The sequence below is a fragment of the Natator depressus genome, chromosome 20, assembly GCF_965152275.1.
Source record: "Natator depressus isolate rNatDep1 chromosome 20, rNatDep2.hap1, whole genome shotgun sequence".
Lineage (NCBI taxonomy): Eukaryota > Metazoa > Chordata > Testudines > Cheloniidae > Natator > Natator depressus.
Window position 1 is genome coordinate 7,392,134 of NC_134253.1, and position 14,469 is coordinate 7,406,602.

The 14,469-nt window shown below is 43.5% G+C and overlaps 1 protein-coding gene across 2 annotated transcripts in view; it reads left to right on the forward strand.

Moving 5' to 3' along the window:
* Positions 1-4,410, forward strand: part of AKAP8L (A-kinase anchoring protein 8 like) — a 40,780-nt gene extending 36,370 nt beyond the window's left edge. For both annotated transcript variants that reach the window (XM_074935110.1, XM_074935111.1), the window contains one exon: positions 3,396-4,410. In XM_074935110.1, coding sequence (XP_074791211.1) covers positions 3,396-3,782 — 387 coding nt within the window. In that variant the 3' untranslated portion in view covers positions 3,783-4,410. The remainder of the gene's footprint in view (positions 1-3,395) is intronic.
* Positions 4,411-14,469: the final 10,059 nt, after the last annotated feature.

The window sequence follows — 14,469 nt, forward strand, 5'->3', positions numbered from 1 at the left end:
CATCATACAATACATTCCACATGGGGGGGGTTCCCACACATGGACTTATTCGCAGCAGCATGAAATATCAAATGCCCAAGGTTCTGCTCGCGAGCAGGACTGGGAACACAATCCCTAGGGGATGCCTTCCTCATCAGATGGAACGAACCTCTCCTATACACATTCACATCATTACCTTTAATTTCCAGAGTAATACACAAGATTCAAACCAGCGAAGCCAAGGTCATACTTATAGCCCCAGTGTGGCCCAGACAGATATGGTTCCCATACCTGATCTGTATGGCGATCTGCACACCATACACGCTCCTGCTGTGATGGGATCTCCTCTCACAAGACGAAGGTCAGGTCCTCCATCCGAACCTGAAGAAACTTGACCTGGAAGGCATGGCTCCAACACAAAGAATTAACTTGCTCAGAACAGGTTAAATGGGTTTTACTCAACAGCAGAAAGACATCCACTCGTGCAGCTTACTTACAGAAATGGAAGAGGTTCTCCATGTGATGCCAAAACAAATGCATGACTGCACTTACAGCACCACTTCATTTGTTCTTGGAGTACATATTGGAACGAAAGCAATCAGGACTCTCCACAAGTACGGTTAAAGTACATCTAGCAGCCATAACTGCTTTCCATCATAAGATTGATGGTGTCTCAATATTCACACACTCAATCAGAAAGCATTTCCTAACGGGAATACAGAAAATGTACCCAGAAATATACAACTCCACACCTGCATGGGATCTAAATCTGGTCCTTAGAGGCCTTACCAAAACACCGTTCGAACCCACTTGGGGCTTGTTCTGTACTACACCTCTCAATGAAAGTTGCATTCCTGGTCACGATTATTTCTGTGCAACAAGGTTGTGAAATAGAGGCTCTCATGGCCCACCAGCCATACACTGTATTCTTCAAAGACAAAGTGACACTATGATCACACCCAAAATTTGTCCCCAAGGTTTCATCATCCTTTCATCTCAATCAATCAATTCACTTACCCTAAACCACATGAGATTACACAAGAGACCATCCTCCACACTCTAGATGTGAGACATGCATTAGCATTCTACCTAGATAGAATGAAACCATTCTGAAGACTTTGTCTCCACGGCTGAAAGGTCAAAGGGATCTGCAATATCAAAACAAAGACTTTCAAAATGGATCTCAAATTGCATCCACCTGTGCTGTCAACAAAAATAGAGAATCCCCGACGGAGATCAGAGCCCATTTGAACAGATCAGTGTGGACCTCAGCACCTTTTTTTATATAATGTGCCAATCCCAGAGATATGTTGGGCCACCGCTTGGGCGTCTGAACACACGTTAATTAATCGCTATGCAATAATGCAAAGCTCAGACTCAGATGCGATACTAGGCCTAATGGTACTAGCGTCAACTATGAATACAACTTGGAAGCCCTTCCATCAACAGTAGGGCACTGCTTTACAGTCACCTGAAGTGGAGCACCCACAGGGTCAGCACCCAAAGAAGTAGCTCCACTGTCCACCCTCCTCCCCTCTACTTCAGAGTTTGCATTTAAAAACTCAACGGTAAAAAAGAAACTGAAGGGGTCGGACTGTGTGCACGCTAGATGAGGTGCCAACAGTGCCGTGAGACAGCTACTGCGCACGTCCGTCCTGACCAGGCACTGCTACGGAAAATCTCCGATCAATGGCACCAGGACTCACCAACACATGAAGTGGAGCACCCACAGGGACACACATCTCAAAGAACTTTTAGTTACTGCACAAGGTGAGTAACCCTCTCCTTTTTAGGCTGGGGCCTATGATCCACGTATATGTAAAAACTTGTCGTTGATGCCAAGGCAGTAGTTGGTCCATGGGAAGTCCAGGGCTAGTACCAAAAAGTCACCACTTGTCTCTGCGTTTAGTGACCATTCTGAAGGCTAATACCTTGCCAAGCATGAGGGCTGGGAACTAATAGTATGCACCTGGTTAGAAAGCCTGGCTTTCTACTTAAGAACATAAGAACGGCCATACTGGGTCAGACCAAAGGTCCATCAAGCCCAGTGTCCTGTCCTCTGACAGCCAAAGGGAATGAACAAACAGGTTATCATCAAGTGATCCATGCCCTGTCACCCAATCCCAGCTTCTGGCAAACAGAGGCTAGGGACGCCATTTCTGCCCATCCTGGCTAATAGCCATTGATGGACCTATCCTCCATGAATCTATCTAGCTCCCTTTTGAACCCTTTATAGCATTGGCCTTCACAACACCCTCTGGCAAGGAGTTCCACAGGTTGACAGTGCATTGCGTGATAGCATTTGTCCATAGCTTTGCTGATCTGTGGTGATCGTGGTTTGAGCTCTTGTCTTTCTGTTAGTACTTAAAGTGCCTCTATCACTGGCATTCTAACAAGTCGTAATCTTCCTGTCTTCAGTTACAGCTTGGTTTTTAGTAGTTCTTCTCCAAACTGTCAGTTAGCATGGGTGCTGCACAACATTGGGTAGCTTGGAACCCCACCTTTAGATTGGTATCCAACTCTACTATGGATAGACTCTTGAATGTTGGTTGCTTAAATCGGATTTGAAAATGGGTTGCAAGACTAAGCCCTTGGCTGTCTAAAATCCCCAGTGTAGGCATTGGTGTAGCTGCACCACCACATACCCCTAGTGTGGACAAGCAAAACTACAATAAGCTGCAGTGTGTGCCACTGCAGCTGTCCCTGCTTTGAGAGGGGGTGATTTGCACCAGTGCAAACATTGGTTTATAACAGTTTTGCCAGTTTGTATCAGTACAGTCACACTGCTGTCTGTAACTGGTGTGAATTCTCAGTGTAGATGAGGTCTGGTAAAAACCTTCTAAAACAGGGGATGGGAGAGTGTCACTTTACATTTGATACAGAATAAGTCTCCAACAGCTCAACTTTATCAGGAGGGCTCCCAGAGTCTGAACATCCCCTGTTCCTGACATTACAAACAGCTCTGCTTTCAATAGACCAAGTATACCAAGTCTTTTTACTTTTCTCATAACTTCATTGGTCTGAAAGCAGTCTGCTTATATCAGCAGAAACATGGCACTTGAATAGTTTATTGGACTTTGCTGGGAGAAGGAACAGGGGAGCTACAAGTAACGTCCACATAATATAAAATTAACTCTCAGTAACAAAGCAAACCTCCATGGGTGCCTTCACCACACACTGCTGTAAGAGTCACTAACTTACAGCTGGCCAGGGTTAAACCCTCTGGTTTTGTACAAATACTTTCACATACAGAGAACTTCCAAGTGCTGGTCCCAGCCAAGTGATCAGAAATATTCATGCCCTGAAGGAGGATCTCATGTACCTGGAATTTGTGTGAAATTAAGTAAGGTCTTAGCTAACATCTGCCAAGAACCTGTCCAAATACAGCTTCAACATAATTCTGTCTTGACTTACAGGGTGAGAATCCCTTCACAGATGATCCAGAAGAGAAAGAGGAGCATGAGGAAGGAGAGGGTGGAACAAGTGGAAATGCAGAGGAGGGAATAGCTGAAGGAGCGGATGAAAACAAGATTGACGCAGAAAACCAAGATGAAGAAAATAAAGATGAGGAAAGCCAAGACCGAGAGGAGAACCCAGAAGCAAAAGCAACTGAGAATCATGGGGAGCAAGAGGAGATTCAGGCAGAGGCACAGGCAGAAGTAGAAGCAGGATATGCAGAGGAGAAGAATTCACAAGTTGCAGAGGAAACCCTCACTGCTGAGGAGGAAGAGCAACTGCTGGAAGGAGGTGAGGAAGAAAGCAAAAGAGTTACTGCAGCAGAAGAGGATGAGCCCGTGGAGTAGACTCTGGATGGGGAAGCCAACCTGTTTAAGACCCAACATTAAGTTGTTTTTTTGTTTTGTTTTTTTTTTTGTTTTTGTTTTTAAAGCATAACTATCTGTGAAATTTCATAGTATGTTTTTGGTTATCATTCTACTAAACTTTCACCTAGTTATGGCAGTTGAACGCCTCTATCTGTAAAGTGTTTTTGGAAATAGATTTTTTTTTACCAAACCTTCATTTTAGTAGCTAGGTTTTGTGCAGTCCAAGTTTTTAGATGGCTTTGTAATAGGAGAATTTCTTTTGAGCATGTGTACAAAACAAATTGTGCTAATGCACTACATACTAAATCACAATCCGGCAGATTAAATCTCTTACTATCTTCCCTGTAAAACTTTTATATATTTAAAAAAAGTGGGTTGTCCCTTAGCCAGCCTTCCTGGAAGCAAAAGGAGCCTCAAATCCAGGGTTTAAAATTCTGCAGTGTATACTGTAAAATTCTGCATAATTTCCATGTGACTGTAGTACTCTTCCCAATGTTTTACTCTTCCTTTTTAATGCAAAGCAAAAATAAGTGGTGTTGACATTGTATTGTTTGTAAAATGCTTTCATTTAAAGGTGAATGTTTTCGGTGGGTGGAGATAAAGCACTACACTGAGATTACCCCCTGTGTGCGCCTTAATTTCTGAAGGTGGAGGTGAGTAGTAAGTGTCCTGGTGACACTCGTAATAGGTGGAGATCTTGAGATGCAGCCCTCCTAAACTGAAACAATACTGCACAATAGCTGTGGTCTGCTGCACTGAGAGCTGAGCTCCACTCGGCTTTGCTGCTGATTTGGAAAAAGTCACTTCTCTTTTTTTGTTTTTTTTCTCATTTATAAGGCTAATATAACCCTTCTGAGATCTCCAACTGAATTATGCCTTGTGCATATTCACAAATATTTCCTAAAGTTGCCATAGGTTAGTCGCTGACTTTTTAATTCTGAGTATATTCGTCAAGCTCACAAATCAAAAGTTTAACACTTCCATGATATTTCAAAGCATGTCCCTGCAGGAAACTGAACCAATTTTGTACAGATAAATCTCTGCTGGCTTATGCTCCATCATGGATGCATGTGTAGAAAAGAGGGGCATATCTCTGCTGGATGACAGGGCATCATTTTGGGACAAGCTGCCTTGAGCTTCTTTAATGGCTCCAACATCTGTGGAACTTCCCTAGAATATAGAGTGCTGGTAGCTGTAGCTGATCAGTTTTCTTTATAAACCTGACTTCTTCCTCCCTACTTGCATTCATTCCTCCATAACATGGAAGTTAGCCTAGTTGTCAGTATACAGTAGAACTGCACAGCTTCTAAACTATAGGTGTTCATCTATGTAGAATTTTCTATCATGATCTTGCAACACAGACAGTGTTAACATGACAAGCAGCTTTTTTGCTGGTCTAGTGTAGATGTTGAGGCACAGGGTCAAATTTCAAAATGTTTACTCTAGTGGTCTGAAGTAGGTACACCAGTATGGCATAGCAGTCACTACTGATCTCTTAAACATGGCCCTGATACCAGAGGCCACCTGAAGCCTGGTCAGTAGGGGTGTTTTTTCTGGGATAGTTCACCATGCAGTGATCTGAAGTTTGTGGCATATTGCCATTTTGAATAAGGCCTTTAAGACTGTGCCTACATTGGCTTCAGGAAACTTGACTTTAAGGTATTAATTATGAAGAGGCAAGAGAATTAGGAGGATGACTACAGTAAGTTACTGAAATGGGACTTTGTCAAACCCATAGAAATTTACAGGACTAAAAGGTTGCTACTCTGTTTACCAAGGAAGGTTACTTTTTAGAAAAATATATGTAGAAATGAGTGAAAGCATATGAATATTCACATACCCCAATTATGTTAGAATATATCAAATGGCATTTAAATAACTTAACTCTGTTTCTGTTTTTCCCTACCTCATTCTAGGCACCAGAACTCTTCTTACACCCATCTTCATTCATACGAATTTCTTAGTTTCTAGCTCTCATAGAACCACCACTGATATCCTACAACTCGCCCTCCAGTTCACCCATCCCCTAGCACTCAAAGGCAAGTAAGATAACATCTTGCTTCTTACTGTCCATATTAAAATTGGACTCAACTCTTTTTCATGCAGCTCCCTGCTTTGATTGAGACTATATTAGTCTCTGTTTACAATTATAATCTTCAATTTACAATCTTTACTCCCTGCCATCCCCCTCAAACAAACCAGTTCTTCCTGTTTTGGAGCTTAGCAAGTATCTGCAGGCTTCTCCTTCTTCCTGGCTCTGCATAGATGCTTAAGGCCACCTACCTGGCCATGCAATAAATGTTGTAGCCATCCATCACAGTAGGCAAGGCCAAGGCCAATTTTTGTAAACAAGTGAAGTTTTGGGAATTTGCCTATGCCTCAAATTCTAGTGGTATTTTACAGTAGGTAAAGCTAGAAGTAATCTACTGAAGATGGGTTTTCTGGCTAGTGACCTAATCTTTGTTTACATAATGTCAATTTTGAGCCTCTAAATATGGGTTGACCACTTGCCTGTAAGTGTTCAAAAAATTCTTGTGTACCCTGAACGTAATGACAATAATACTCTTCCTGTGCAGAGTTACAAGTGAAGGGGAATAGTGACAAATAATGTGTAGCTGCTACTGAATGACTTCTATTAAGGATAACTTTTAATAAACTAAGCATGACCATCTTTCATCATACATTCCAGGAAAGAATAGTTGGGTGGCTTGCTACAACCAACCAGACCATGACTAGATAAATCTGCAGGCTAGAGCCTAGAACCCTGATTCTTTGTTCTAGAAACATTGGCCTATGTACTACTAAGCAAAGTCAGAACTTCCATTCGTGGTAACATATGGACAGAGCCATATGGACTTTGCAGCTTACTGGTGGTGGAACTTACTGCAATTCATCCTTTGTTCCAGAATCGAAATGTTCATTTAAAAAAAGTATCTAGTCCATGTGGATACAAAGCTTTCATTTTGACTAGAAATCTTAAAATTATTTTTAAGAAATGTAAAAGTGGCCACCACATGAAATATAGCCTCTGAATTTTAATTCATATTGGAGTTCATGTTGGTTTGGTGCAGATTGGGGTGGTACTCAAAGGTTTTTTAAAAAAAAAAATCACTTTTTAAAAAAAAATAATTTGTGGGATCTTGCAAAAATCTATAAGCTGTGGTCTGTTGTGGTTTTTTTTTTAAAATGTATTTGGTCCTACTAACTTTACACCTGCTGCTTAGAGCAATGCCAGTTTAGAAGCAGGTATTACTTCTCTGTTTTGCTCTGTAAATGGTTTTAAAGCTGTGTTCCCTAAATACATCAGCATGAAGCAGACATTTATCACTGTTGCTATTCCTCCCCATAGCAGTTAATGCGGCAGTCTGCATAGGTATTTGGGTGATGGACTGTGCCCAGCATGATGATAGCTGTGTGTGTGAGAGAGCCATCAAATACGCTGTAGATTAGGGTACAGTGCCCTGAGTGAAGAACCACAAGCCCATGACTAGTCTCTCTACAGTTCTTGCACTTCACCGTCCTGATCAACCTAGACCATGATTACAACTTTAGAAAGCAATCAGCTGTGAGCCATGCTCCCTTTGCAAATAAGCCAACAGGTTAAAAACAAGTTTACTTCAGATGTAGTTGTGAATAGAACCCAGCTCTCTAATATGGCAGACCCAAAACTACAGGTGTTGTTTGGTAATGCTGTGAACCTCTACCCTACAGTGTCATTTCAGAGCTGGCATTAGAACCCAGGCTTCCTGATCTCTAATTTTCTACAGCTGTTTACCAGATCATTTTGTGACCCATTGGGAAAGTCTACATCAAGGCCCCTTCTAGTGCCTGAGGCTGTAGCTGTGCTAGGTAGTATTAGGTATACTCTAGCAAGAAAGCATTCCTAGTGTGGATGCAGCTTATATTGGCAAAACTCAGCTACTTCAGCTGATGTAGCTTATTCCACCCCTACCCCAAGTAAAACAAGCTATACCCATAAAAGCACAACTTTGGTGGTAATATTTCATCTATATGAGGGTTTTGACAGCATGGCTGTGTTGGTCAGGGATCACATCTCTTCATGCTCCTGTCCCACATAGCTGTGGCAACAGCAGTCTGTAGGGTAGATACAGCCTTAATTGTGGCCTTAGCAATGTGAAGAAAGAATAACTTCCCAAATGCATGGAATGGGTGACAGAAGGATGTGCCAATTTATTGATCCAAGTGCATATGAGGTTGCCAATTCAAGTTTTGCATTTAGAGGGCAGGTTTGATGGCGCTGGAGTATGGATTGCTTTTCAGTATCCAGGGGAGGTGGAAGTGAAAGCCTTGTGGAGTATCGGAGTGTTAGTGGCAGCACTGTTTAAGCAATCTGAAGATAGCAAGGAATGCAGAGGACTTATCCCCTAACTTCTCATTTCCATGCTTTTTAAGGCTTTACGTGGGGTGTCCCTCAATTTAGTCTTAAGTCGCTAAACTGTGTGTTAGGGATAAACACTGTATTTATATAACATTGTTAAATGCCCAAAAACTTCATTAATGCAGAGTTCAAATTGCCCAGAGCAGCCTTGTGCCCTCCAAAATGTGGAGAGTGGCTAAACTTAAACATCTGAAAATGAGGAAATACCAAGTTAAGATGCATGCTATCTCTGCAACACACTCTTAACTCTGCCATCTTTGACCAATGCCCCAACCAATGCCCCATACTAGCACTCTCTCCTAATGCTACAGAATACTGGGAACAGAGCACATAAGACTGTCTACCGTGCTCAACACCTATGGCTACAGCAAAACTCAAGCTAAGGTGCAGTATACAGTATCTACATTCAAACATTGATTCTACACATAACATACAAAAAGTTGGATGGTTACCAGCCCTTCACCCTTGCTCTGAGGATTCCACCTGAGACACTGCCTTCACCTACCCTTCACTAAGCCTTGGAGATGTTGCCCTGCATGGCAGCAGACTGCTGACAAATGCCATGGCAAGAAGACACCCAGGTGCACCTCTGTAGATGCAACCTGCAGAACTCAGTGCTGAAATGAGGCATAGTGGATCCTTCAATGCGCCTAGTCATATTACAGTAACAGTTCTGTTAAGTTGCTCGAACTAATCCCTCCACCATCCAATACAGCTACACTTGACGTGGTGAAGGCAGCTAGAGTGCATGCAGTTAAATGCTGCAATCCAAAGCTGCAGAGCACAAAACAAATACTGTAACATTCTTTCAGAACTTCCTCCTGTCTACCTACCCCCTTACTGAACCATTCACAATGGCTATTGCCAGCTCTAGGGGGGCAGACTTAAGGTTGTGTTGTGGGGGTGGCATGTATCTTGGTATTTCCTGGTTTTCAGAGGTTTAAATTTAGCCACTCTCCACATTCTGTACTGACGTGACAGTGCTGGACAACCTTAAGTCTGTGTTAATTAAGTTTGTTGATAATTTAATTTCCGTGGTTTTAAAAAACAAAAAAACCATCCCCATGTTGCTCACCTCTCCTCCTCCACTGCCTCTGGCTCCTTGGCAGTCATTACCCTGGCTCCAGAATGCACTGGCTGCATGTTACAGAAAATAGATCCTGTCAAACTAACTTGATATCTTTGAGATAACAAGTTAGGTTGATAAAGGTAATGGTATTGATGTAATATATTTAGACTTTTGTAAGGCATTTGGTACTTCACGATATTTTGATTAAAAAATTTGAATGATCTAAAAATAACATGGCCCATATTAAATGGATTAAACAAAGGCTAACTGATAGATCTCAAAATGTAATTGTATATGAGGAATCATCAGCAAGTGAGTGTTTCTGGTGAGGTACCACAGCGATCCATTCTTGGCCCTATGCCATTTAAGATTTTTATCAATGACCTGAAAGTAAACACAAAATCACTACAATAAAGTTTGCAAATGACACACAAACTGGGGAGTGGTAAATAATGAAGAGTACAGGTCCCGGATACAAAGCAAACTGGATCATTTGATAAGCTGGGCACAAGCAAACTATGCATTTTAATACAGCCAAATGTAAATGTGTACATGTAGGAACAAAGAATGTAGGCCATAGTCACAGGATGGGCGGACTACCCCCCCTCCCCCCCCAGCTGTCATGACTCTGTCCCCATGACAGTGATTGCTCTGATCAGTTTTTGAACTCCACTGCCCAAGGGTCACAGAGACTTCCCCACCCCCCACTTTAAACCACCCTTCCCTCATGTTTTTAAATGCCTTTTCCTGATTGCCCGCCTTTGATGAGTACACCTAGCAGCTTACCTCTTTTTGTGTACATCTGACCCTGCTGGTTCCATGCATGCAGAGAGCTCCTGTCTGGAGCAAGCAACAAGTTGTGGATCTTCTTACCCTGTGGAGAGACAAGACTGTGCGAGTCCAGAAATGGAACAGCTGTTGAAATATCAACCCTATGTGCAGATTTCACAGGGGGTGCTGGAACAGGGGCATGACAGGGCTGCGCAGCAGGGGATACCACCAGGCATACCACAAGGCAAGAGAAGTCAACAAGAACCCTGAGGCTGACCTGCAGACCTGCCACTTTTACAACAAACTGCATGCCATACTTGGCAGTGACCCCACCAGCACTCTGAGGACTACTGTGGACACTTCAGAGGAGCCCAAGGCAGAGACCCCTACCACAAACAGCAAAGGGGCAGGGGGAACGCAGCAGGGGACTCAAACTATGCCATGAGCCAGGAACTGTTTGAAACTCTGGAGTCAAGCCAGGTGAACGCAGATGAGCCCACTAATGAGCAAGAAGAGAGCTCGGGTGAGTGTCTACATGCATTATTCCTTACCAAGGTTTTTTTTGGTTTGGTTTGTTTTTTTTCTGCTGAAACCTCATCTCCCTTCCTGCCCCATTTAAAAATGTCTCCCATCCCATCAACAACTTTATAGAATGGAGGCACTGAGTTCTCATTGCTTTAATGTTACAAAATACAATGTTAGAGACTAAATTCAAAAAAAGTTCTATGGCAGTCCAGTTACACATTGCACATCATATCAATGTTGTTTATCGTCTTTAAGTGCTCCTTTTGTATCTCGATCGTCCAGGGGCCCCACTGGTTGTTAAGCAGGAAGCCTGCTACAGATGTACTTAAAAACATTTTATTACCTTTTGAGCTTTTGGCTAGCTGTTCTTCAAACTCCTTTTTGGCTTTTCTAATTACATTTTTACACTTAATTTGGCAGGGTTTATGCTCCTTTCTATTTACCTCACTAGGATTTGACTTCCACTTTTTAAAAGATGCCTTTTTATCTCACTGCTTTTTTTACATGGTTGTTAAGCCACGGTGGCTCTTTTTTAGTTCTTTTACTGTGTGTTTTTTTTTTTTTTTTTTTTTTTTTTTAATTTGGGGTATACATATAGGTTGGGCCTCTCTTATGCTGTCTTTGAAAAGTGTCCATGCAGCCTGCAGGGATTTCACTGTAGTCACTGTACCTTTTAATTTCTGTTTAACTAACCTCATTTTTGAATAGTTCCCCTCTCTGAACTTACAAGCCACCGTGTTGGGCTGTTGAGGTGTTCTTCCCACCACAGGAATGTTGAATGTTGTTGTTATATTATGGTCACTATTTCCAAGCGGTCCTGTTATAGTTACCTCTTGGACCAGATCCTGCACTCCACTCGGGACTAAATCAAGAATTGCCTCTCCCCTTGTGGATTCCTGCACCAGCTGCTCCAAGAAACAGTCATTTAAAGTATCGAGAAATTTTGTCTCTGCATTTCGTCCAGAGGTGACCTGTACCCAGTCAATATGGGGATAATTGAAATCCCCCACTATTATTGAATTCTTTATTTTGATAGGCTCTCTAATCTCCCTTAGCATTTCATTCTCACTATCACTGTCCTGATCAGGTGGTCGATACTGTTACATTCTTATTAGAGCGTGGAATTACTATCCATAGAGATTCTACAGAACATGGATTCATTTAAGATTTTTACTTCATTTGATTCTACATTTTCTTTCACATATAGTGCCATTCCTCCCCCACCCACATGACCTGTTCTGTCCTTCCAATATATTTTGTACCCAGGAATGATTGTGTCCCATTGAATGTCCTCACTCCACCAGGTTTCTGTGATGCCTTTTATATCAATATCCTCCTTTAACACGAGGCACTCTAGTTCACCCATCTTATTATTTAGACTTCTAGCATTTGTGTAGAAGCACTTTAAAAACTTGTCACTGTTTGTCAGCCCTTTTCTGATGTCAGATTCTTTATGTGAATGTTTCTCGTCTAATCTGGCCCATACTTTATCCTCTTCCATCCTCTCCTCCTGACTAAAACCTAGAGAATCTCTATCAGTAGACTCTCCTCTAAGAGATGTCTCTGTCAGATCCACGTGCGCCTCTGCGGCAATCGGCTTTCCCCCATCTCTTAGTTTAAAAACTGCTCTGCAACCTTTTGTCTACACACAAATCACACTAACCAAGGGCTTGGTCCCAGGACCCAACGGGTGGAAGGTGTGAGCCTGAATCAAGCCTGGATCCCGAGTTCAAACCCTGTTGCTTTGCAATATAGACGCAGTCCCACTGGACTCCTGCTCTGTGGGGTCCATCAACAGTATCCCACAATCCCACAGGCTGACTTTTTGTCGTCTGAACCGTCAAGTTTGGTGGACAGTCAAGTTTTCCCACACTGTAATGTGAACAAAGGGCTAGAGTGGCCACATTTTCAGAGGGCATAGGTAGTCTGGGATATGCGGACTGAGGCCCACATAATGCAGTGTAGGTGCTGGAGCCCTAGGTTGGGACCAGCCGTGGGTTCAACAATTCCTAACCTGGGGTTACAAAAGAGTGTAGACATTCAAGCCCTAGGTTAACAAACCCAGAGTCTATGAACTTGAGTTCTACATACTCTGGGCTTGCTTTGCAATGTAGTCATAGCCTTTGTGTCTACCTGTTCAAATTCAGCAGACAGACAGTCCACCTTTCCCTCCACACTGGCAGCAGCTTTACCCCCTTTGCCTCATATGCAGTAGTCAACTTGCAGCTATAACCATGGGAGTGTCTGTCTTGCTGAGATTCAGTTTAGTGAAGACACAGTGCCAACAACCCTGCTGAGTCTGTAGTCGAATATTCCCTTGGTGCTGTTGAGGTGGCCAGCGTACAGCTTCATGAGCCAAAGAGGCCAAGAGGTAGGCTGGGTCCCCCAGGATCACTACTGGCATTTCAACATTGCCAGTGGCAATCCACCAGCTGGGAAAGAATGTCCCTGCTTGCAGTGTTTTGAAAACCCCCTTGCTCTTAAAGATGCATGCATCTCACACCTTCCCTGACGGGCCCACGATGATATAAGTGAAATGTCCCCGGTGATCCAGTAGCGTTTGCATAACCACAGAAAATTATTGCTTTCTGTAAGTGTACTCGTGGCAAGATGGGATGGTGCCAAAATAGGGATAAGGTGTGCCATCTATTGACTCACCACAGTTTAGGAACCCCATTGTTGCAATGCCATTCACTATTTCCCAGACGTTTCCAAGAGCGTTGTGTAAAAGGAAACACTAATAACCTTGGATTACAATGGCCCATGGTCTGGCATTGCCAACTCTAAGCTGTGTGGCTTTTCAAACTCTAAACTGATTGCTGACTGATAGCAATCTGGCATTCCAAGCTTCCAGAGCTCGATCACTTGTCATTTCTCCAGTCAATGCAGCTTGCATTCTGATGACCCTGCACTGGAGGTCTGGGACAAGCTCAGCACGCAGATTCAGGAAGGTGGCCTTTCACATCCAGAAGAGCTGCAGCCGCGGCTCTCCAACCCAAATCCGCATCGCAATGCGATCACACCAAACAGTGCTTGTTTCTCACACCCAGAAATAATGATCCACCATGTAGAGCTGTTCCGTGAACACCACCAGGAAGTCAACTTTTTTTTCACTCAGTCCATCAGCATCCGGTTATTGTGCTCCAAAAGCTCCCCATCTTCCTCATCACAATTCCAATTGTAGTACTCCTTCTAGCTGTGCAAATACAGGAGAATCATGCATCCCTTATTAGCAATACTCATGAGTAAGGCTAAGATTTTGTCAGGGATATTTTTAGTAAAAGTCATGGACAGGTCACGGACAATATGACTTTCACTAAAATATCCCTGACAAAATGGGGAGGTGGGTTCAGTGGGTGCTCAGCGGTGGCTGAGCAGCTCTGGGGAGCCCCTGCCACCCAGAGCAGCAGGGAGCTCCAGGGGGTTCCCTGCCACCTGCAGCGAGTGGGCACTCTGGGGTCCCTGGCCACCTGTGGGGGCTGGGCTGCTGCTGGGTCCCCTTGTCCCCATGTTGCGGCTGGGAGCTGCAGGGTCCCACCACCAGGGCAGGGGCTGCAAGCTGTGGGGGGACTGGCTGGGAGCTCCAGCCCCAAGGCAAAAAATGTCGCGGAGATCAATGGAAGTCATGGGTTCTGTGACCTCCATGACCTAATCATAGCCTTACTCATGATGATTGTGCTGAGCTCTGCAGACTCCATACGTCTGGCAGAGGCCAAAAGCACTGTGGGAGTTGTTATGGGAAAGAGAAAGTGGCATGGTGGGAACTTGAACCATGGCTCCCAGAAATCCCTGGGCAAATTGTTGGTATCCCCAAACCACTTCAAAAATGTCCCACAAAGCATTGAGCCAGATGGTGGCACAGGGCACGCTGGCTTCCCTGCCTGTGATGCACCATGTTTTAT